The sequence below is a fragment of the Synchytrium microbalum genome (genome assembly GCF_006535985.1).
Source record: "Synchytrium microbalum strain JEL517 chromosome Unknown SmJEL517_scf0023, whole genome shotgun sequence".
NCBI classification, from domain to species: domain Eukaryota; kingdom Fungi; phylum Chytridiomycota; class Chytridiomycetes; order Synchytriales; family Synchytriaceae; genus Synchytrium; species Synchytrium microbalum.
The window spans coordinates 42407-67206 of NW_022158372.1; the positions used below are offsets into that span (position 1 = coordinate 42407).

Genomic DNA, 24800 nt, shown 5'->3' on the forward strand with positions numbered 1-24800 from the left:
CTAATGTTATCGGCAGGGTGAGCAAACATCATTGCGTGTATGTGTGTGATCACCGTCATTATAACCTTTGCAAAATATTCCTAGCTCCATCCTGATGTGCACTCAGAACTTTGGACTAGCAAACTGGGAGAGCGATTTCGGATCGTGTACGTGGATTGCCATTACCACACCTGGAGCTGTTTTACTGCAAGTTTTGTTTTCCTTCGTTTGCTTATTTGAACAAGATTTGATAATTTTTGCTTTCCTAAACTAGCGGAGTGTTCTCTATTTGGGTATGGGCTACAGGTCCTCACAACTTTTATGTTTGCTGACAAGTAATTTTCAGGGACGAGCCCGACGCCTATTCTTTATCTACTCGTAAGCCAATCCAACCCCTTCGCAAAATATCTGTACATCATACTGATCCCGGTTTCTCTAAGTGACCAAACGGATTTGGTAAATTTGGATACTCGGTATCTGATGAACAATGCAAAAACCAACTCTTTGAGCAGAAGTGAGCTGCAGTTGCTCTCTTCTTTCATGAAACACTTGCTTGTCTGACATACGCTGCATTACGCCAAATCACACAATTCAACAGATACTATCAAGAAGCGATCTAAACACACCGATACCGTCTTTTGGACTGCATTTACAGTGGGCATGACAATGGCTGTCATCCTTGCAATCGTAATCTTGACTGTGTCTCCTCTGTGTAAGTAATTTTACCGATACTGGGGAAAAAAAGCATGCTCACCTTTTCTGCTTCAAGTTGGAGCCGTTCCAACTGGTCACTGTGTCGTCTTGGGTGATCTTCGAAATTGGTAAACCTGTAGAGCAGCAGTTTGCTCCTTTTCAGCTACTTATCTCCTTTTCTTGTAATTATTAGGGAGTTTTATTGGTCCCTCATTGGAGCTGCGGCCCTGTTTATCTTCCTTACGTTTTGGATGTTCAAGACCAGGAAGTGTGACGACAGGGTATGCAATTTTTTTGTTCAAAACAGTAGTGTTGCTCTAATCCTCTCTCAACACACTAGCTCGGTATACGGGTCGACATCGCAGCGAACTTTGTAAGACAAATGTGTTATGACGGAATCTACTTCAATCATTTAATAAGCGTGCACTTTTTCTTAGGTCATTGCGGTATTCTCCACCGCTTTCTACCTAGCACTAGATGACTTTATCACAATCTCGACTGACCTTTACTCTACATTCCCTCCGAGGATACTCGCGTCCCTTACGTTTGCCATGTTGTTTATTGTATCAGTTGTAAGCGATTTGGATTTTCCACTTGTATCATCAGTCATGCTGAGTGCTAATGCTCACACGAATCATTTCAATTTGCCTCTTATCAGTTGGTCCCACTCTTGCAAAGTTACGGTATAGTAAAATGGATAGTCGACCTCCTGAGACGCAGGTTGTGCGCCACGCCTATAGCAGGTCCAAGAGTGTCTGTAGCAACACCCGTGGTAAAGAGTGAAGCAGTGTTTCAAAGGCTGTTGAGAGATAAAGAGATGATGAAGAAACTAAAGATGTTTTCTGTAAGTGTCGTCGCAATTACAGAATGAGCTTCAATTTCTGTATTTCCCACCCAACGTTTTCTTCGGAACTCAGATTCAACTATTCTGCGTCGAGAACGTCACATTCATGATGGAGATTGTGAAACTGAATGAAGTGCTGTGGCCACCCAAAGCTATGGATTATCGCAAGTCGAGTTTGTCAATGTTTAGGGGCAGAAATTCTACGACCGAGAGTCGATCGCTTGACAGGTAACCTCAAATTGTTGCAGTTTCTCTCCCCAAAAACTCAGAAATTGACGACTCTGACTCTTCGTGTCTCGCGGATTTTGGCATAGTTCGTCCAGTCTGGCTGTCGAAAACCCAAAATCCCCAAGTCCTGAAAGCCGAAGAATATCTGGAGATTCACGACTATCTACAGCAGCAAGGCGAATATCCGGAGAGTCAGCCACAGTTGGGCGCCCTTCTGTAGACGCTAGAAAAGCCAGTGGTGGACCTTCTGAGAGTGTGAAACTCCCTATCATCGTTGACAGAACTCGATCTTTGTGTTTATTTGGCACTGTAATGCGCAATTCAGGTTTTAGTGCTACTCCAGGAGGAATAATGTACAGTGCTGACGCCGATGAAAACCCTGACACCCGGATCGCCGTTCGAGATGAGGCAGCAGAGCCATCAACGACCCTCTTAACGGCAGATGATCCAATTCCGGCTGTTATCATTGAAGATGCTAGAGCCCTATGTGATTTATACTGTCGCCATCTGTCAATGATGCAAATCAATATTCCTAAACGAGTCAATCAACCCATTATTGATGCTTTTGACTTGTATACAAAGGGCGGGCCAGCACCCAAGATATCTATTTTCAAGGGGGCTATTCAGGATGTTGCGAAAGGGCTCTATCTGAACGTGCAAGTGTTTTTGGATCTTTTGGGTCGGAATGAAACGTTGACCTCATTTCTTTCCACTTGTAGGTATCCCAAGTTCTTAGAGACCTTGAAACCAGAAGACACAAAACGGCTGCTCAATCTGCCAGAAATAGTAACTACACTATTCCTGTGAAGTAGACTATACTGCAAATAAAACATCGAAGTTTCTCAGATTCCAGGCATGTTTGGGCTGAGCAGCCAGTTGGCTGCTGAATGGGTGTGCCTGAATCATTCTGCACAATGGAGAATGTATAATATTATGATAATAGCAAACATGTAAAATCTGAGTGATCGGTACAGAAAACGTTGCAAAACTACCGACAATGATGAAACATAGAATTTGATGCATAGACAGCTTACGGGATCTCACGGGTATGTCCGTACTACACGATCAGCCAGGCGACGCCACTAATGGATTTTTGCGTCAATATAATGGCTTTTGTAGTGCTCGATTACACTTTTGCCTTGTCTTTCTTGGTAGAGCGAAGAATGGCATTCAGATGGTTTGACTTGGGACCCACGATAGTCTACCAAATCCCAGGCCTTGAAGATCTAAATGACCGTGAATATATGTCGAGAGCAGTGCAAGTGCTTGGTACTGTAACACTCTGTTCGTCGGTAACTTCCTGCAAGAAGTTTTCGTTTAGTGACTATAAAACATTGAAAACAACCAGCAGACCCAATGCAGGTTATCTGCAAGTTAGTCCAATGAGTCTTTGACATTTGAATTTTTAAACTTAATTTCCCATAGACCGTTCCAAGATCTGCCATTCGGTGATTGCGTACTTTTGTTTGGGCACAACCAAGATTACGCTTTGTCGAGGTCGCCAGAATTCTGGATGGAAGTCGGGCGCAGGCTCCATCCGAAATATGTTTCAGGTGAGCTGGCCGAAATCGCGACATCCTCCCAGACTACGGGTCTAAACCTCCAATCGACCCTAAGGTTGTGTAAACATTCCATGAATGTTTGTGCAAACGATTGCCTGAAGATAACGAAATCATCAAAGAACGCTTGTGGTGCCCTTGTGCTGGATGCCATCATGGATCTTGATGCCTGGGACACTATTGGCAATTGGACTATTCCATTACTAAAACCATATCCTGGTTCCGTGGCTCTCCAGGATCGATACTTGAAACCGTCGACTGTTGATGCCATTATTATACTGAGTGAGTCTGGAATTTTCTTGTTGATACAGCCCACTCCTCTCTTTTGTTTTCGCGTCAAGACTAACACCTCCTCCTTGTTCTGAAGGCTCAATATGGATTGCAGTAGTGATTGCTGCCAGCATTCTATTGGTTCTCAGGGCTCGACAAGACCAGAATCTTGCTAAGAGGGGTGTGACGATGATTTTATTCATCTCTGTGGCGTACGCAAAGTCATCTGCTCTGTAAAAGACAAATCAAACCAATGAACTCCCCCTCTATTACAACAGGTCCATCCTAATGGGTATTCACAATATTGGGATAGCATACTGGGAAAGTGATTTTGCATCATGTACGGTGCCTGCTATTGTCACACCTACAGCTGTTTTATTGTAAGTTTGGCTTTTTTTTCTTTTCGCTATTTTTAAGCTCGAGCTTTACTAGAACATGCTTCCTTAAAATAGTGCAATGTTCTCTCTATGGGTACGGGCAACTGATTCTTGGCGGCTTTTGCGTACGCTGACAAGTCCTTTATAGGGACGAGCTCGACGCCTCTTCTTTATCTACTCGTAAGCCTAGCAATCAACTGAGATTTCGTGTCTACATCACCTCAACAGCTTCTACGTGTCTCCACAGAGACCAAACAGAATTGTTCAATATGGACACTCGGTATCTGATGACCAGTACAAAAGCAAGCGCACCACCAAAAGGTACATCAACTTGAGGTTTGTGCTTGTAATTCCCATATCAGATCTATGGTTTCTAATTCTCTTTCAGCGGACGCTACCAAGAAACGATGGAACGGAGTTGATACTGTCTTTTGGATTACATTTACAGCAGCCTTGATCATGGTGTTCATCCTTGCAATCGTAGTGGTGCTTGTTTCGCCACTATGTAAGTTCAACAGTTCTATGTGCCCACAAGCAAGAGAACATACTCTAAACCCATTCACTCTTTGAAGATGGAGCCGCTCCAACTGGACATTGTATGATATTGGGTGATTTCCAGAATTGGTATGAAACGATCCACAAATTTTGCACAATCTTGGTATTCAAACACTAATAATCTAATCTATGAATTTGCTGTTTAGGGAGTTTAATTGTGTACTTGTAGGTGCGGCAATCCTGTTCTCATTCTTGGCATTTTGGATGTACAAAACCAGAAAGTGTGATGATAGGGTAAACGTACTTTGGTTTGCGTCCAATTTGGACGAGAGAAATCAACGACTCTTCTTGCTCATATCCTTTCGTAATCTAGCTCGGTATACGAATTGATATTGGAGTGAACTATGTAAGTCACGTTTGTAAATTTGCACGCATCATTTATTGTCAAACTGACTCGCAGTATCGCTTTTGTAGTTTATAGCAGTGCTATTCACGGCTATTTACGTTACCCTCGACGAGGTTGTCCCTATTTCTCGTGAGTTTTACAGCTCATTCCCTCCGAGAATCGAGGGCGCATTGATATTCGGGTTGCTCTTTATTGCATCAGTTGTAAGTAATGTGCTGTTTCCTATAAGTGATTGACTGGGCTGGAAAGCTAACGTATTCTACCTAGTTGGTCCCGCTATGGAATAGTTACAGTATTACAAGAAGAATTATAGCGCTATTCAGAAAAAGTTTGAATCGTATGCCTTCTACGCTTTCTTCAACTTCTGTTGCAATACCATCAGTGAGGAGCGAGATAGTCTTTCACAAACTGTTGAGAGATAAGGAAATGATGAAGAAATTAAAGACGTTTTCGGTAAGTGTCATCAACATTTGAGAGAATGCATTTCAATTTCTCTATAACGTTTTTTTATTCAACGCAGATTCAACTTTTTTGTGTTGAAAATGTCACATTCATGATGGAGATTGTGAGACTGAATGAAGTAGTATGGCCACCAAAGCCGCACGATCATAAAAAATCAGCTACGGCAATGTTTAAAGGCAGAATTTCCACGACTGAGGCAAGACCGCTTGGCAGGTAACTTCAGATTGCTCACTTTGTCGCTACGTGAAGGGCTCAAAACGGACTGAACTAACTCTAACATGATTGTTGAATACGTTCACAGTTCATTAAGTCTGGATGGAGAATACAGGAAAGCACCAACTCCTGAACATCGACGAGCATCAGAGTCACGGCGACCGTCAGCGTCATCGAGACGGATATCCGGAGAGCCTTCTCTGGGACGACACTCTACAGTAGTCTCGAAAACAACAAGTACTGCCAGTGGTGCATCTTTGGATAGCCCGAAGCAGGACGTCCCAAAACTACCCATAATTAGTGAGAGAGCCCAACTATTTTACATGTTTGGCATGCACCACTCTCCTTCTACTTCCAGCCATGCTTCTGGAGCCCCCGTTACTTCCAACCATACTTCGGGTATCATTTCTGCTTCCACCCATGTTTCTGGAACCATCGTTGCAACCGCTGGTGCTGATGAAGCCACCGAATTCCGGATTTCCATTGGTGATGATAAACCAGCGGCATTCTTGACTGAAGATGACCCAATGCCCAGTTCTATTGTTGATGATGCTAAGGCGATATGTGATATATATTGTCGACCTCTTTCAATGATGGAAATCAATATTCCCAAACGGGTCAATCAGCCTATTCTCGATGCTTTTGAACTGTATGCTAAAGGGGGACCGGCACCCAAGATATCTATATTCAAGGGAGCTATTCAGGATGTTGTAAAGGGGCTGTATCTGAACGTGTAAGTGTTTTAGAGTTAGTTTTAATCCGTATACGGGAAGAATGAAACATTGTTGATGCTCATTTTTGTGTTGACATACTCTAGATATCCAAAGTTTGTAGATACCTTGAAGGCAGAAGACACGAGAAAGTTGCAGAATTTACCGGAAATAATACCATCGCCATTCCTGTAACAAAACGAACCTGATCTATCGCTAATAAACAACAGAGTATTCCAAACGTTTCAGAAAACCTCGTAATGTATACCAAAAATGACTGAAACTAAGTATGTATTACGCTCCCAATGGGTATTAATTATGTGGTAATGCGTTTCGGTATATGAGGTCACAATGTTAAGAAGACAAGCACAGCGTGGCTACCAATACGGTAGCCAACAAACTAAATGTAGAAGCAAAGTCCACTCTAGATGCTCCTGACGCACTTCCGACTGTAATAGTTCCATTGGCTGGAGCGGTATTAGCTGTTCCAGCTAAAGTTCCATTAGCAGCTGGGTCTTGAAAACTGAAAGGTTGTGTTTAGGCAACTGTCTCGATACACTAGCTTATTCAACTTACGTGACGCCAGCTCCACTTCCACTCATCGACGGCGTAGCAAATCCGATGCGACGATTAGAAACGTCGAATAAAGTGTAGAATGACCTCTACAACAGCAAAAATTGATGAGTGACGTTGGCCCATCAAACGAGAAGACCTGCCAGTGTTTACCAAAATCAAATTCCCGAGAATTCCACCATTGTATTGAGCAGCTGAACCCTGGAAGACAAAAGCACCTGTACAATAATCTCCAGTTTTGGGGTTTGCAAATGTGTAGCCTGTTGGCGGTACTGCCAATATCTTTCCACCAATTGTAAATGTGATGGTTGGTAAAGATGCGAACGGAATCGCACTGCAGTTGGGACCGTATAGTGGCACGCCCAGGACGGTGCTCTGTTGAGCTTGTAGGAGGGAGCCAATGGCGTCAACCATTGCTTGTGGGAGAAGACATAATGTCGTGCCTAAAGTTCGCGCCAGCAGAGTTAGACTGTGGAGCAGCATCCCTTATAATGTAGAGCAGTTTTTTTACCAGTATCAATCAAAAGAGGCAGTTCTAGAGGCGTGTTGATAACAAAGCCTGACGAACTGATTTGACCGAATACGTAGGCACTTCCTCCTTTTGACAATGTCAAGACATTGGTAGTTCCAACATTCAAAGCAGTCAAAGCCGTGTACCTAAAGCGCAACAAATTCTTCAGTAGAGTGATCCAAGTGATCACCACCTTAAGTCGAGCTCACGTACCAGTATTGAGCATTGAACGATTGGCTAGCTGGTATCGATGATGGCTTCCACATTAAGTCAATCCATGTAATGTTACCAGAGTATCTGTCATGCCAAAAAAAATCATTATAAGAAGACTATTGATGACTTTGAACGTCCATACACTCACAGTTTCTCATCGATACCACCCAAAGTAACCAGCCCATCTGTGTATGTAAGACCTGTAGTTGCAGCAGAAGCGTTTTGCCTTGTTTGAAGAGCAAGATTTAGCTCACGATCTGTGTGAACGAAAACTGCTTGACGAATTATACCAAAATCCCCATATATTCGAGTCTAGGATCTTGGTGGAAAGCAAGTGGCCAGAAATAGATTGGCTCTCCACTAAATTTAAGAGAAAAAAAACCTCAGAAGTCTGTTTGGTCATGATTGAAAACCAACATCAACTCACATGTAGGAAATACTCCTAAAGTTCCAGCGGCAATTCCCAAAATACCTTTCAGAGCAAAGAATATCAAAGTCAAGTTCTAAAGATCCAAAAGATGGCTTACGCACCATCAGTCCTCAAAGTCGCAGTGCCAATCGTAATTGAAGTAGCATAGTAAACCGTCGAGCCCGGTACACTAATACCAGCCAATGCAACTGTATCAGATCCAACAACCCCCAAAACCACTAGCCCATCACCATATGTGGCGATATTCGTAACATTCGCACTGGTCGTCATAAAGGTCGACGACAGTGTTGGATCAAATGATAAAGATCCTGCTGCACCAGGACACGATACCGATGCAGTGCAAGAGCTTCCTCGAGCCCAAAGCTTGCTGCTTCCAGTATCAAGCTGAAAAAAAGTGAGTTGGTGAGGACTGCTGACACAACACTTTTTTTGTCCCAACTCCGACAGCTGCGACTGTGTGCTTCGCATCAAGGTGTTTCAAGAGCACGTACCGTGACTCTAACGGTCTGAGATGGTGTTCCAATAGAGATCTTGGCCGCCAGAGTCCCTATTATATCAAAAGTTTGAGCAAAACTTGCAAAGTGTTGTTGTGGACGGACTAGTACGCAACATGTCTGATTTCAATTTCACTCACCATAGTATATCAAGCCTGCATCGGCAGCTAATTTAGATGATCCGGATGATGAGTCTTGAGTGGTATAAGTAGTTGGTATCCTAACAACCAATGGTTGCTTGTAAGCTCGATTTGTTTGGAAAAGTTCGCGGCGGAGTTGAAATCGAGGTAATTGTACCTAATGATATCAGCGAGAATTGAAGTGATGCAGCTCATAGATACCAAAAGCATCACGAATGACCTTTTTAAGCTGGTCATTTTGGCTGTTTGTTGTTTTTGTTGGTGGGGAGCAGCTTGGCAGGTTTTGAAACGCGCAGAGCCTCCATACTGATCAAACATTGAGCTAGTTTTAAACCTCTATTGGATCTTCATTATTCGAATCTTCAGAATCGGCTACATGATACTCTTCCACGCATCACTTTTCATAGAGCGACCGGCCAGATGCGTGTTTAACCCAACCAAAATGATTGATAGCAGCAACAGCTTCGAAGCTTTGCAAGCGTAATATTGAAACGTGCGCAATTTTGACGACAAAACAGCTCTAGATCACACCATGCACAATATCGAAATACGTAAAAAGTTTAGTATATTATTATTTAAGAGTCCAGTTGGGTTATAAAAGAACATTGGTGTGTACAAGAAGGCGGCCAGTCAAGCCAGCTGACATATCAATAAACTATTGTCTCTTAGCATTTTCCGCTAATCTTCGAGCCCAATGTTCTCCAATAGACCGTTGGTTGAGTCCCATGTGTGAAGACAATCGCAGGTCCTTGTCTTGAGTAAAGTGCTTTTGAGATACCCAGGCAGCTACGTAATATGAAATAGGAAATAGTTAGTTTAAGGATCAAGTTGGATGTTTGATAGATCAAATTTGTTCAAGCAAGGCAAACCCAAGTGGGAATAGCACGTACCAAAGATGAAGGGTATTGATAGCATGGCAGCCAAGGGAATGACTTCAGTTGGCATACGACGGATGCTGAATGCAGATACCATTTTTTGTTTTATGTGTGGGGTGTGCGTGTAGATCTAGAAGTGAATGGAATGGTGGTTTTAGTATGCAATGACTTTGTATATACAATGTGGTCGCTCAATTGTAGAACTTACATTACTTCTGTAGTGCTTGTAATGTTTTTTGAATGTTGGAGTTGTTACGAGAGTGTGTCGCTTTAAATAGGTGGTGATTGCTGATTTCGAGTCATGTTGTGTCTTAGGGTTTGCGGTGCTTGCATTTCACTCCAACCGAGCGAGAGTCAGGATGGCGCACCACCACCGGTTTTCTGGATTCCATAGAAAGCTCCAAGGACGGAGAGAAGATCTCTCTCTGTCGCTTATACCTGTGTCGACATAAATCACCGTTTTTTAACGAAACCAGCCAGTACTAGTAGCAACTTTTTCGAAACCGTTAAAACCAAACACCGTGTATAAACTCCAAGATAAACTCATACAATAAAATTTTAATCTCATACGCATATCGAGATCACGTTCAATTAGAATAGGATGGTCACTGCTACCCCAACAAATCAAAGTTTTGGTGGTGGCATCATAAATTTCGTGTGTCGTCCCAAGGCAACGACCTTGTTTCCAACCTTGACTGATACAGATGTGAATGCTAGACTCTAAATTATTTTCGCAGTTAGTATAAGAGTATACTACAATGCGCACCTTTGGGCTAACCTTTCCAAGTTTGTCAACAACACCTTCCAATTCTAAGATTTCACCCAGATTAGCTCCAGCGATGAATGTCGTGTTGATGTCGACTGAGACGTGTGCTGCGTAAGCGGGCCCGTTTGAAGCAATGGCGAGAGATCCAAGAGCATCTATAAAGATGCCGATTGCTCCTCCTATGACAGTTGATGCAAAGAGTTACAGGTTGTACACGTAGACATTCGACCGATGGTGTCTGAATAGATCGTGATCTCATTTGCAAGATTCCTTTGTGCCAACACTTTGTGAGCAGCTCACCATGTAAAGTGCCAAACCCGTTCTGAGACAAGCCCATCAAATAGAGAGGAGTTAATAGATATATGGATATACACGAATTCAAATATTTAAGTGCGCGCTTACGATCATAACCTAAATCGTAACCATTCGTTAGAAAAAAACCCGCCCGTCTTGCCAAATCAAACAGAAATGTTGATGATACCTTTGAAACAGGCAAACGGGCTCGTATCTTGCCAGGCTTTGCTTCCACTATTTCAAGCTAAGACGATAATAGATCCATGCATCGTGTCAGCCATGGCTACAGACGCCAAACCAGTGAAAAAAAACTTGCCTCTTTGAAGAAATGTGAATCGACTGCACTTCGTGAAGTGTTTGTGGCCCAATAGCCTTTAGTCCAGCCTAATACATCCGCAGGTGGTGGAGGAGCTTTACTGGACATTGCTGCTATTGTTTGATGGAGTTATTCTCTCTGATGCTATCTCTTTATCTTGCTTCACGAAAAAGTCGAGGTTACAAAAGGCTTTGTTGCTTAATGAAGAAGAACTACAGGATGAGCAGAATACCCGGCTCGTTATAGTCCTAATTGAATACTCCTAGGTTCTATTGCGAGTCATTACAACTAGTACTAACTTGTACAATATATTCTAATCCGCGTCATTTCCTCGTCAACACCAAATTTCAAAGCTGACAACACCTAATCTGCGTCATTTCTTTCCAAAACAAGTTTCAAAGATGGCTACTACGTGGCACCAGCACTTCTGGCGGTCCAAAAGTAATCATAATTTTACCAAATGAGGCCCTATTCATCGACGATGCTCTCAGAGCTAGTGGTAGTGATTCAAGACCTTCGAATTTCTCATGGTATAGTATTGGTTTGGGAGGCTGGCCGTCTGGTGCTCTTCCTTCTGTAAACATTTGGAAGAGCTAAGGAGAAAAAATTAGAGCGCACTCCACATGCTGCGAGAATTCCAACACGTACTCCTCTCCATGCGTCATCCAGCACTCCTGGTTCTGTTACCGTAGTCTGCCCGAATGATTTCTTGTATCCGTTAATGTTGACGCCAATAGCTGCGACATTCTATCAAAATCAAAAACCAAGTAAGGCACTCTACAAGTCACAAGGAAACAACAAACCTGCGATACCTTGAGCAACAACCGATTCGCAGGTATCTGCTCAATCTTTCCACCAGTAAATCCAACAACAAGCAACCGTCCATTCCAAGCAGTACATTTGGTAGATGGGATTATAAGTCCCGTGGGATCAACCACAATATCAGCACCCTCCCGTTCGCGTCCAGGTATATTTCTCGTGATTTCTTTGACTTTTTCAGGCCATTCTTTATCTGTGGCGTAATTGAGAACTGCGTCGGCGCCTGCTGTTTTGCAAACGGGGATCTTGTCGTCGGATGATACAGTGGCGATGACGTATGCTCCTAGGTGTTTTGCGATTTGGATTGCTAGAAGGAAATGAAGTGTTAGCGATGAGTTTGTGTGTAGATTTTGCAACATGCGGCCTCATACATGAACTACCGATTCCACCAGCTCCCGAATGAACTATATGATATTTGAAAAGTGTCAGCCAAATCAAGTACCACAAAGTTGACCAATTCTCTCGCAGCTTACCCAACACAACCTCGTCTTTAGCCACTCTCCCTCGATTCACTAACCCAATCCACGACGTAGTGTAATTCACTCCAATAGCCGCAGCTTCAGCCATCGTCAAGCTCGCCGGCACCTCGAATGTCTCTTCAGTGGGTATAACAGCCGTACGTTCAGCTATTTCCCCACCGCAAAAGACTCGTTGACCAACATAGAATTGTTTGGGACAGTTTGGTCCGACTTCGAGTATGATTCCTGCTACCTATGTAAGAAAGTGAGTAAGAAAAAAGGGTATTTGAGGAGACAGTTCGAAACCTACGTCTGCACCAGGTCTCATCGGCAATTTAGGCTTGAATTGGTATTTTCCTTGCAATACCATCAGAGATGCGAATGATATGCCAGCGGCTCTGACCTACAAAATAAAGATTAATGAGACATGAGAATGCGGTCCCTCAGTTGTTGCTGCCATAAACACTCCCAAGTCAAATGTTTGGACATGCCTCAAGCAAAAACCCATTAGGTGGACACGTTGGTTCCGGCAGATCATCCCGTAGTTTGAGATCTTCGGGAACTTTGATGTACTCGTTTGCAATGTAGCCCTTCATTGTCGGTTTGGGTATGAAAGCTTGGAGCTGTTAAAATCTATGGTTTGACGAAGTGTTGTTAGCGTTTGGGACGTTACTCAGATGCCAAGTACAGAACAACGACACGATACCTTGTGCACGTCAGCTTGCAGCGTCCCTTCCCCTGTGTCCACAGCTTTCAAAGAGAAGGATGTCGGTATTTTGTCGAACGGTCGTGTATTGATGGTGAGCGAATGACATCACAGACGCGTATCGATCGCCCACATTGGACAAAGACAAATTGGAACGGAAGGGCGCATAGATCGACTTTGAATTTGAGTACTCACGTCATAGTTTGCTGCTCAACACGCAAAACACGAAAATGGCTTGCCAACAAAAACCTCAACAGGTCTATTCTATATCATCATCATCATCATCATCCACCTCCTCTTCCTGATTCGCCATCATGGCGAGCCATCCACCAGCACCACGATCAGGCTCTGGCTCTTCAGGTCCATGCGTGACTACGACTTTACCAAAAGTTTTTCGTGTTAGCGAGACATCTCGCATGGCTCTCGGTATATCTTCGAGTCCGTGATATTTTTCACTGTATAATATAGGGTGAGGCGGCTTTCCATCTCTCGCCTGACCAAATTGCAGCATCTGGAAGATGCCACCCCAGGCATCGGCCAATATTTCTGGTTCAAGTTTGTCGTCTGCGAAGCCCCAGTTTGGGCGGTAGCCATTCAAGTAGACTCCCATTGCAGTTATGTTCTAAAAGGGATAGACATACAGTTAGTTTTGACCTGAATCAGAGTATGCAACTCACAAACACATACTTTAAGCAGGAGTCGATTTGTCGGTATGTTTTCAATGTTTCCACCGGTAAATCCAACAACTAGCAAACGTCCATTCCAAGCGGTGCATTTCGTGGATGGGATTATAAGTCCGGTTGGATCTAAAACCACATCAGCACCTTCTCTAGTCCTTCCAGGAATATTCCGTGTGATTTCTTTAACTTTTTCAGGCCAGTCTTTGTCTGCGACATAGTTTAGCACAACATCTGCTCCTGCCTCTCTGCAGGCCTCCATCTTGTCGTCTGATGAGACTGTAGCTATTACATAGGCGCCCAAATGTTTTGCAATCTGGATGGCTAATACGCAAAAGATGGTCAGAGTGCTGTCTTTTGAAGCTGCTCACGATTCAAACGCAGCTTGCCAGAATTTCCGATTCCACCAGCACCACTATGAATAAGCGCAACCTCCTTTCTAGCTAATCGTCCACGATTCACAAGTCCAATCCATGAGGTAGGGAAGTTCGTTGGGAGGGCACAAGCTTCCGCCATACTGATATTTCCAGGTACCCGAAATACGACTGTTTGGCTCGGTCTTAGAGCCACGTATTCACAATAAGAAGCTCCTGATCCAAAGACACGTTGACCGAGTGCGAATGGTTTTGGGCATTTGGGGCCAATTTGGACAATGATCCCAGCAACCTAGAGTTTGAGAATTGTCGTTAAGAGAGTGTCGTTGCATCGCTCTGCTGCAAGCTTAGCTAAGCAAGGTTTCTTTGCTATAGGGTTGACAAACGTACGTCACTACCAGGAATAAACGGTAATTTCGGCTTGACTTGATATTTGCCTTGACAAAACATGAGGTTGGCGAAGTTTATACCACTAGCTCTGACCTATTGATGTAAAAGGGTGCGTCAAATGCCCGAAATCACGACAAACAACACATCTTGCGATGTATCAAGAATGAAATGCTACGACAGATTCGAATTTCACAGTAAAACGTTCTATTGTTACATACCTCAATGACCATTCCATCTTCTGGACATTCAGGATCAGATGTCTCTGTCAAGGTCAGGTCTTCTGGGACCTCAATGAACTTTTCAACGACGTATGCCTTCATGGTTCGAGATATACGTAACGGAATACAGGATTCAGCTCGATTCCAGTATTAAACAACCAGCCCAAGTGCTATTTGCAAAACACCAACATTCCAAAGCAAGCAAAGTCGTACGTCAGAAACTGACGTCACGAGCTGTTATTAAGCCTGTAGTGAAGAAGGCTTGTCGACGTGCTTTTCATTGCTAAAATAGATACAATGTCTCTCGTCACGTAGAAATGCAAAACCAGGACTTCCAAAATCTTGTTGTCGAAACCACGCTCCTTAGCAAGAAGATCCATTATCACCCCTGCTATACGTCCTGACCCTGGAACCTCTATTGTATCTCATACGAGCTATAACCATGGGATTCCGCTCTCGCTTTTCCATATACATGAAGTACGCTTCCTATGCTGACGACATCTAGATTTACTGTCGCAACCGTCAAGACTGGCATCTCACGCAGGCTGCGCTGAAACTATACGAAAACGCTTCTGCTGCCAAGTTGAATGTTACAAAGAGTCGTGCTTTACTCCTAGGCTCTGCAACGGATCTGGTCAGCAAAGCACCTCATCAACAACTCTGCAGCACACTAGCAAGGACTGATTCGTCTGACTGATGGATCATTGAAGTGGTCCATAGACCATAGACATAACAAGCTTCACATAGTCGCGCTCTATCACTGATTCGTCTGACTGATGTATCATTGAAGTGGTCTATGGACATAACAGCTTCACATAATCGCGCTTTATCACGTCGAAAGACATGTATTACTACTGTTAAATGCTAAATTTATAACATCACATCTGTGATTATTATACTCTAAATCTGTCCCACGGTATTTCCTGATAGAGTTATCCAGTGGTTATAATAAAACTGTTAGAAAAACGAACCAGCCTTAGTTTTTTGAGAATCAGACCCAGGCGGCATTGGGACGGTCAAACTCTTTGTCGACATCGGAACTGTAAGCATCACTGATTCAACTGCTGTTCTCCTCGTGTTGACCGTTAACAATCTTCATTAGGCCTAGATGGACAAGCGATGGAAGCCCAAATCGTACGTCGTGTGCTCATAAGACGTCGTAATACAGCAGTGAGGCCTATTCCTATCTACATTCCAAACAGTTTCATCGTATGTGTTGACGTGAATTCGCTCCAAACATGTCACTTGAATCTGAATCACTTTATTATACATTAACCACAGGAGCTTCAATTATCATGTTGCACAGCTCTGGGACAACTAGTCAGACCAGGAGCCCCTGTATTGCTGACCCGAAACGACGAGCCCATAACACCCCGAAACTTTTACTCGTTGGGCAACGACCAGCTCATTGATGTCGAAATCCCGATTACTGGAACGAATGCAATGCGTAATAATCGTGTATCTCATCATCATACCGCACCGTCATTCGATGTCGACTCGCCGCCTGCGAAGGTCGTCATCAAATACAACAACAGAGATTGTGTGTTGTACGTCTATCCTCAGGACAAGGTATCGAATGTATATAGGTGGCTACGTGCATGGTATATAGTAGACTCGCTCTTTGTTGTCAAGGTTGATGGGCGTGTGGTTACCACCTTGGATGAAGACTGTTACAGCTGTGGAGTGTGGACAGATACGAGTATTCATGCTCATACCTTGTCCCAATCATCGTCCAGTGCTCAAATTATAGGAGAAAGGCTGAATGAGGGTGAATGTATACAGGTGTTGGTGTCTTACGCGGATAAAACATATGCAATATCCGCTCCCAAACAATGGAAGGTGGCTGAATTGAAGAAGGCGGTGACCATACGTATAGGCATTCCTGGCATTTTTCTGAAGGTGAATACCTTTGGTGGTATGCGTAGTAATGATGCTATGCTCGTGTCGGAGCTTGCTATGGTATCAAACCACATTGTGGTCTCCCTTCGAGGATTCTGTAGCTAGGATAGAGAGTTGGCCTCATTTAGCAGAAAGAATAGGAATTGTATAGTTACATTTACAGCAAGTATATAGATCCATTTGTGTAACTTGAGCAAGATGTTGTTTTCGACGGCTGTCAAAACCGCGCTTGTATATCTCTCGACTCACATATTTCAAACCATCTGAGCCGTAGAACGAACTCAATGATGACCTTCTCTGTCCTCCGACCTTTATAAATGATGCTCGCTGCTAACGTTTTCCTGCTGGACATCAGAACCCTCCGACCTGAAATCATCTTGTTGCTCTACACTACTCCGAAATGCCGGAAAGTTCTGAGCCTTGTCAAACTGGTGGTCATGGCTCGTTTCATTGCTGAGAGGCGTTCAACCGACCCGAATCCAAAGCGATGAGCATCGAATATGGATCATTTGTCTTGAGCGTAATGAGGAATAAATTCGTGACGGAAGCGTTACTCTACACGCAGCACTCGATTTCTCTAAGAGCATCGATGGACACTCCAACGACAATCTTTGTGGAGATCGAGACAGCATTGCATATTTCACATTTCGTCTGGCAAATATACATGGCTGATATGCATAAACAACACATTTCAACACCAGCAATCGAAGTTTCGAGGTTGAGCAAATTGCAACAATACTAAAAGGATCAAGAGTTTCAGTAGCATTCTGAGCGAAGATGATTGTAACGATGCGCCTTCCTGATGATTGCGAGAGTAGGGTTGTATGAATGACCCAGCTTGCAACTACTGCAATAACGACGCAATCTTACACATTGTCAATCCTCATGATTTTGGCACCAACCCCTTAAACAAGACATGCGTGAGGCTTCAAGCCTGAATGAATCTTCATCTGGGTCAGAAAAGGCGTCAGTAACTCCTGCCATGAGAACTTGAACTAACTGAATAACTCGCATGTCGTGTAAGATGCCCTCTATAAGATACGAGTGTGTATTAGTCGCATACTATGCAAATGACCAGGTACTACAACTACACACTTAATAGTGAATGTGTTCAACAGTTTCCAACGAGAGAAGGTTACCTCTTCCAAACATTGTTTGAAGGAGTACTAGTCTTTTGTTTCTTCGCGATCAGACCGTCTTCAGGCGAGTCAGTAGCAGCAGGTTGAGCAGTGACGCCATCGTTCAAAGTGTACTGTTCTGTGATGGGAAGTGAAGCACCTCCTCGATGAGATTGTGCAACCAACACATTTTGAGTGCCAACAGACTCAATAAATGATGGTGTAGATGGTGGTATATATGACGATGGGTATACAGGGTATTGTTGTTGCTGCTGCATCAACAATTCATGTTGTCCAAGAGTTTGGAAAGTGGATGACCACCAGCCAACACACCGCTCACTCCTTTAAAGTCATGCGTTGATAATGCGATACTCATAGTGGTTGGAGTATTGGTAATAGTAGTCTGCGAGACTCTATCGTAACAGTAGTACGTCGTTGGAAGTAAAGATGGCAGTGCAAATTGATGATGTTGAGGATATGCCTCACGTTGAGGGACAACTGGTGGTGGTACTGGATACAGTTGATATCCATAACGTTGAGGGTAGCCATACGTAGTCATCAATGTAGGATCAAATGGTATTCCTCTGCAATCCATAGATCCAACATCCAACACGAATATACAGTATCAGCACCGAAATCAAAATCAGAATCAGATGAAGTTTCAGGTAGATTTAATGCTTCTGGTGCACGTGTCGCCTTTCCTTTGGTAGCGATTTGCTGTAAATGGGGCTTTATAAGTTTTTGGTGTAAACTTTGGTAATAAAAAAAACTGCAAAACAAGCTAGTGCAGCTGTTTTTGGTTTGTAATAGTATGGAAGCGTGGATATAAGTGTTATTTGAGTATGTAAGCTCGTTATTCGTTCAAGCATCGAGTCCCTTTGTAACTAAATCAAACCATCATCTAGATTTAAATTCAGACACAATGCATCGGTCGCTCCAAACACTCAGAACCTACCATAAAGTGAGACGGAGGCTGGCTACTCCTCCACAATTAGATGCTATACAGCCATGTAATCGGCCTCTAAACAGGGGAATGGCCTCGATATCTATGGTCGAGGGCCTGACATCAACGTCCAATACGCATCTGCCAGCACGCCCATCACCACTCTCTCTAACCGAATACAACGATATACCTTCCGATCTGTTTCCCTCATCATATATCAAACTCCCGCAGTCTCCACCTAGTCCCTGGCTAGAAACTCAGTTGGACGGACCACGTATGATGACCTATTACGATGTGGAAGAGCAGCTAGCCACTATACGAGTGGTCTTACACAGAGACCCAATAAGAGCCGAACAAATGTTTCTGATGATGTGGTATGAGCCTAAAATCAGGGACTTGATAAAGCTGAGACTCAACACACCAATCCTGAACGCCATCTTGGAAGCATATGTAAATAAAGGAAATACTCTCAAAGTAGCACAATGGGAACATTCTATAGCCAATCGAACATATGGCCCTGGTTGTGATACTACCACGTATGCCATACTAGTTGGATGGCACTTGTCGCGCGGAATGGTGGATCATGCTATAGCAACTATACAGGAGGCGGAAGCTCAGGGCACATCTGTAGAAGTTTTGCGACGTGATTCTAGATTTACGGATCCGTCTAGACGAACAGCTCTTGAAGCGCTGCTGAGACAAATCGGCAAAGTTGTAGATGGGTATTCACAGGCCGACTCGTTACTCCTATCGGCCTTGGAAAAGGAAGGACTAGACAGAGAGATTGCTGAAGAATTTGCTACGGAATTCGAAACTGTAAACGAGGAAGAGGAAGAATTAGATTTAGCTGTAGCCTGGTCTACTTCTCAGGTAGCTATTGCTTCAACAGCAACACCTGCTACCAAGGCAGAGGCAAGATCGCGGCCTTCAGGTCTACTCTACCTCCAATCCGTACTCGAACATGTGCCGGCAACAGATGCATCACCCGAAGTGCTAGCAAACGCCCAAGTGGTTCTAGAAGGAGCAACCGTAGAAGCAGCCATCAAGGAATTGCAGACCCTAGCCGAATCCCAACCATCCGTATTCGCTCTCTCATCTCAGCCATATCATCTAATATGGTCGTGGACTCGTGATTTAGCAAACCAAATAGGAGCTGAACTCAGGGCTATAGAATCTGATACTACAGCATCAACGAAGTTCGCCACCGAGCACTCTTTTGTATCTCTAATCAATCCTCAGGCCGCCGCCCTGATCGCCATATCATGTGCTGTAGAACCTGGTAGACGGAGTCGAGACGACATGGATGCTGTTGGTGGTGATAACTCGTCTACACGATTTGCTAGATTGAGTATTGAAATCGGGAAAGCTTGTGAACGAGAGTATAATTTGCAACAAGCTTCGAAATCTGCTAATCGGCGATGGGTACGTAGTTTGGTATGTTTCCTGGGATGCTAGAACTTGAGGTAGTGTGGACTTATGCTTTTTTTGTTTGGTTCTCATAGCTCAAGGCAGAGCTGAAAATCAATGCCCTGCAAACATCTGGACGATTATATGAAATGCAGATCAAACGTATCAAAAAGCATATGGATGCTTTTGATGTTGACAAGAAGGAGAGAGATTGGGATCCGATTTGGCCGGATACCGTTCGTGTCAAGGTAATGTGAAAGTCGGGGAGTTAAGCTTTTTTTCACTGAACAACGTGCTCATTCTGTCCTCTACTTCCTAGGTTGGAGCTTTCTTGGCAGGTCTATTACTGAAAGTTGCCAAGGTTCCTGTAGTTGATGAAGCAAATGCAGATTCTCCGTGAGTTCACACATAACATCATCTACGCGGCTTTTTTGGCATTCTCAAAAATTTCTCCCCCACAGTCCGAAAATGGTCCCAGCATTTGAACACTATGTCGGACACAGTGTTGGATCGCGAGCCATCGGTTTCTTCAGACCGTCCGAAGCACTCCGTAATGTGGAACATGTCCCCGTAGTCCTATCACCAGCTCTCTTACCAATGTTATCACCTCCACGTGCATGGATTGGTCGAAACACTGGTGGATACTTGACCTCAAAGACACCTCTAGTCCGTATCTTCCTCTGTCCCGAACATCAAGAATATATCAAAGCTGCTGAACAAGTCGATGAGGATGGCGGACACTTGAAGATATTGATGAAGGGATTAGATGTCCTTGGGCAAACTCCTTGGAGAGTAAATGAAAGGGTGTTGGATGTTGTCTCGCAGATATGGAAGGATGATAAGAATGCTGTGGCTGGGCTGCCTGCCATTGGGCCTAAGAGTCCACAGCCTGCGAAACCTAGTGAGGAAGCTATTAAGGGTGATCCGAGTTTGCTAAAGACGTATTTGCAGGAATCAAAGTTGTGGCAGAATGAAGCTACGTCGTTGTATTCGCAAAGATGCTCGGAGGCTTATAAGATTGAGATTGCTAAAGCTGTAAGTTATGTGGAAGAGTGAAGCAAACTTTCTTTGCTTTCGGTTTGAAGATGAAGATGCAAAAAAGGCACGGGCCTCTTTGAGTCATGATTGTAACTTTGCCAATCACTCTTTACTAGTTCGTGGGCCATACAGTCTACTTCCCACATAACGTCGATTTCCGTGGTCGAGCCTATCCAATACCACCGCATCTAAATCATATGGGCAATGACTTGTGTCGTGGAATTATGGAATTCGCTGAAGCCAAACCATTGGGTAAACGAGGGCTTGAATGGCTCAAGATTCAGGTTGCTACATTGGCTGGTGCTTCCAAGTGAGTAATGGTCCTCCATCCTTCAATACCAGTACACCTTTTGCTCTCGCTGAATTTCTGTGTCTTTCTTAGAGTGTCATTCGAAGATCGTATTCAATTCACTGAAGATATCATGAAGGAAGTGTATGATAGCGCTGATCAGCCGTTGACTGTGAGTGATATAATGTACAGTCCTCTGATTATTATGTAACACTTACGGTGTTTTTATTGCAGGGTAACAAATGGTGGATGAAGAGTGACGAACCTCTCCAACTCTTGGCTACTTGTCTAGAATTAGCAGCCGCCATGCGTTATGAACCATCTCCCGAACTATACCCATCTCGTCTACCTATCCATCAAGACGGGACATGTAATGGTCTACAACATTATGCTGCGTTAGGTGGTGACAAAGATGGTGCCAAGAATGTAAACCTGATACCATCTGATAAACCACAAGATGTCTATTCAGGAGTCGCCAACCTGGTTGCCAAAGCTGTCGAAACTCATGCTGTCGCATATAAAAGACAGCAAGACGAGTTAGCTCAAGGTCGCGATCCTGGTAATGAATGCAAAGTCGTGTTTAATGGACATTTGATAGATCCACCTATAGAAGCATCCTGGATGCAAGGAAGAGTGACCCGATCACTTGTAAAACAGACCGTGATGACTGAATCCTACGGAGTAACATTTATAGGAGCACGAGAGCAAGTCGCTTCTCGGCTCAAGGAATCACGAGAAGAGAATAATTTCACACCAAAGCAGATTGCATCGATATCTAAATACATTGCACGTCTGATATTTAATTCATTGGGAGAGCTATTCGCTGGTGCTAAAGCTATACAAGAGTGGCTTAATATAACTGCTGCACTTGTATGTAAATCCATACCCGAAACGCATGTACCGCCGGACGCGATTGAAGATGCCAAGATACTGGGCAGATTAGGGATTGTGACCCCTCAAGCTGCTGGTATATCGTTTAGTCAAATCCTCAGGGATAATAGTGGCGCAAAGACAACATTGTCGCTTGTAAAAGCCGACACCAGTAGTCTTGGATTGCCTGACGAGCTCCTCGAAGATGGGGATGGTGAGGCTGTTGAGGTGCCTAAACCAGTCAGGAAGGGTAGTGGTGGTAAATCGTCGAAGGATAAAGTGTTGAAGACTACGCCGATGATATGGACTACGCCTTTGGGTATGCCTGTTGTGCAGCCGTATCGGGATACTACTGTTAAAGAGGTATTTGTCCTGTAGTGCTCTTTTTTGCTTCCATACTGACCTGAACTTTTCGTGGTAGGTATATACACCAATGCAATCAGTCACTTTAAGGAGGATTGACGACACTTGTGAAATCAATCCTCGTAAACAGTCGTCAGCATTCCCACCTAATTTTGTACATTCTTTGGATGCTAGTCATATGATATTGACGGCTGTAAGTGCTGTGCAGACCTGAAAGGCCTATGCATGTAGTTCAAGCTACCTTTTGCCCTTTTCGTCGGACTCACTCGTCTCTTCAAAACAACAAACAGATTGCATGCAACTCTGCCAAAATCCGCTTCGCCTCAGTCCACGACTCGTTCTGGACGCACGCCGCCGATTCTGACACCCTAGCACAACTTCTTCGCCAGACATTCGTACGCCTACACTCAACAGACATCTTGAACCGTCTGGCGCGAGAAGTCACGGACCGAGTATCGAATAACCGGATTGCTGTAGATGTATCACTGACACCTGAACAAGTAAAACAGTGGAAGGAAGCTAAAGGACTGAAGCGAGGTTCAAAGACTATTAGAGCTTGGTTGAAAGTTGAGCTGCCACCTGTCCCAGAGAGAGGGGATTTTGGAGTAGATGTTGTGCAGGATAGTAAATATTTCTTTCATTGATGTTATTTGATGGGGTGTAGATGGTGTTTTTGCATTTTATGGTCGAGTTTGGTTGCACTGTTTGCATGCATGCCATTATTGGTTTAATCACATACCTCTTGTAATCTTTTTGTCACTAAATAAGTTTGCATTGTTGATGAATTGGCAATTTTGGTATGTTTGGGTTGCTAAAGTGCGGGCTTTGGTGTTTGGGCTAGCATGACTCCGTGTAAGGGATGTAACGGCAAGTATGAATGTCATAGCCGCATAGCCTTGTCATTTTTTTGCTGATTTGATTATTCCGACTCTTCAACCACAGATTCACACACACAATTCATCGGTCGCCTGCCACATCCGAAACTGATCTGCTAGCATGTCCATCAGCACACTTTCTGAACGATTGCGATGACACGTGAGCCTATCTGGGTCCTTCGACATGCATCAACCTCCGTACACCGATCCTTGACTGGAGGCTCTGATATTATCGACCCATGAACATTGTATCTTTGCTCTGGCGAAAAGTAACTTTACTATAAGAGTCGTCTTACGAAGAGGGACCGGACCGTAGAACCTGAACATTTTCCTCTGATGTGGTGTGAGGAACGTTGCCGAGAGTGCAATGCAATGTACCAATCTAGCTGCCATATCGGATGTATATCCAAGTAGAGGGAATCTCGTAGCACCGGTACCTGTTGTACTAGTCTTGGAGACTTGCAAGGCTATTCTGCGTCTTTTGTTTGTTGGGATGCTAACTGAAGAGCAAGTTGAGATTTAACTCATTTCAAGCATCAGGCCGATTGTGTGAATTGCAGGTACTTCTAAAGGATGTGGATGCTTTGATGTAGGATGCTTCTTTTGCCCCCACCTTGCCAAAATCTGCTTCGTATCAGCCAGGACGTACTCTGCTGACTCTGACATCCTATCACCAGGACATTCGGAAGACTACATTCAAAAGTCATTTCTAAACCGTCCATCTCAAGAAGACACGATTCGAGCATCGACGACCCGTATAGCTATGTCTGTAGGCTTTGGCACCCATAATATGGAAGAAAGCTAAACAGTTGAGAAGTGGAAGTGTTGGTAGAAGGCTGAGTCGCAGCCTGTGTGAGAGACGACGCTTTGTGGAAGACGTTGGTCAGGATGGCAGATAAATCATAAACTGATGTGGATGGGATTTTAGCTATTTTTTGGACACCACATCCCAGTAGTTTCTTTTTCAATTTGACTCTTACTAGTTTACACTCTCGTCTAAGAACATTCAAGAATACTGAATAGGATGGCATCAACATGTGGGGATTGTGTATGTGTTGTGATTATGGTTGCTGAGCGACTTTGTCACATACTAAGAAACTCGCTGATTTATTTTTGTCCTTTTCATAACGAACATCAACAGTCGTCTGTGTCAAACGTATACTTGTAAAGAATTCATATTTATGAACAAAGAGTGTGTATATGGATCAGAAAATACTACATTAACAAATATGATATAATACCAAAAGCTTTAGAATCAACTTTAACCAGCAAGAGTTCATTACATATTTAAACAACACCACCACATCCAAATTCCCTCCTCATCGTTATAAACGTTTCGGTTCCCGTCTCTTACTCAACTCCCATATTCCATCGGTATCCAGCACCGATCCAGCGACATTCGTGCTCAGATGCTCGACGAAAGGACTTAACTCCGGATTTCTTATAAACCCATACTGCCTCCACTCATGCTGGAAACTCCTAAACCTCGTCACCACACGAGCCATAGC

General features: G+C 43.8%; 5 protein-coding genes across 5 annotated transcripts; 1 reads left to right on the forward strand and 4 right to left on the reverse strand.

Moving 5' to 3' along the window:
* Window positions 1-6590: 6590 nt before the first annotated feature.
* SmJEL517_g03907 (uncharacterized protein) lies at window positions 6591-9569 on the reverse strand (the record flags this gene model as incomplete). The annotated part of the gene is made up of 13 exons (XM_031169835.1): window positions 6591-6759; window positions 6813-6898; window positions 6963-7252; window positions 7321-7466; window positions 7534-7617; window positions 7682-7759; window positions 7824-7893; window positions 7961-8005; window positions 8065-8347; window positions 8455-8510; window positions 8598-8754; window positions 9376-9383; window positions 9488-9569. 13 exons carry the CDS (start codon window positions 9567-9569, stop codon window positions 6591-6593), a joined length of 1554 nt encoding a protein of 517 aa, XP_031024146.1.
* Window positions 9570-10096: 527 nt separating this feature from the next.
* SmJEL517_g03908 (uncharacterized protein) lies at window positions 10097-10956 on the reverse strand (the record flags this gene model as incomplete). Its single annotated transcript, XM_031169836.1, has 4 exons — window positions 10097-10192; window positions 10251-10417; window positions 10539-10649; window positions 10878-10956. 4 exons carry the CDS (start codon window positions 10954-10956, stop codon window positions 10097-10099), a joined length of 453 nt encoding a protein of 150 aa, XP_031024145.1.
* A 287-nt stretch (window positions 10957-11243) lies between these two features.
* SmJEL517_g03909 (uncharacterized protein) lies at window positions 11244-12721 on the reverse strand (the record flags this gene model as incomplete). Its single annotated transcript, XM_031169837.1, has 7 exons — window positions 11244-11441; window positions 11497-11595; window positions 11661-11974; window positions 12039-12071; window positions 12141-12378; window positions 12436-12523; window positions 12630-12721. The coding sequence occupies 7 exons, from the start codon at window positions 12719-12721 to the stop codon at window positions 11244-11246; spliced, it is 1062 nt and encodes a 353-aa protein (XP_031024144.1).
* Window positions 12722-13090: 369 nt separating this feature from the next.
* On the reverse strand, window positions 13091-14592 carry SmJEL517_g03910 (uncharacterized protein; the record flags this gene model as incomplete). Its single annotated transcript, XM_031169838.1, has 5 exons — window positions 13091-13453; window positions 13519-13832; window positions 13880-14174; window positions 14273-14365; window positions 14491-14592. The coding sequence occupies 5 exons, from the start codon at window positions 14590-14592 to the stop codon at window positions 13091-13093; spliced, it is 1167 nt and encodes a 388-aa protein (XP_031024177.1).
* A 3837-nt stretch (window positions 14593-18429) lies between these two features.
* Window positions 18430-23061, forward strand: SmJEL517_g03911 (DNA-directed RNA polymerase; the record flags this gene model as incomplete). The annotated part of the gene is made up of 9 exons (XM_031169839.1): window positions 18430-19872; window positions 19953-20105; window positions 20177-20253; window positions 20319-20892; window positions 21012-21205; window positions 21278-21356; window positions 21419-22417; window positions 22476-22610; window positions 22708-23061. 9 exons carry the CDS (start codon window positions 18430-18432, stop codon window positions 23059-23061), a joined length of 4008 nt encoding a protein of 1335 aa, XP_031024178.1.
* Window positions 23062-24800: the final 1739 nt, after the last annotated feature.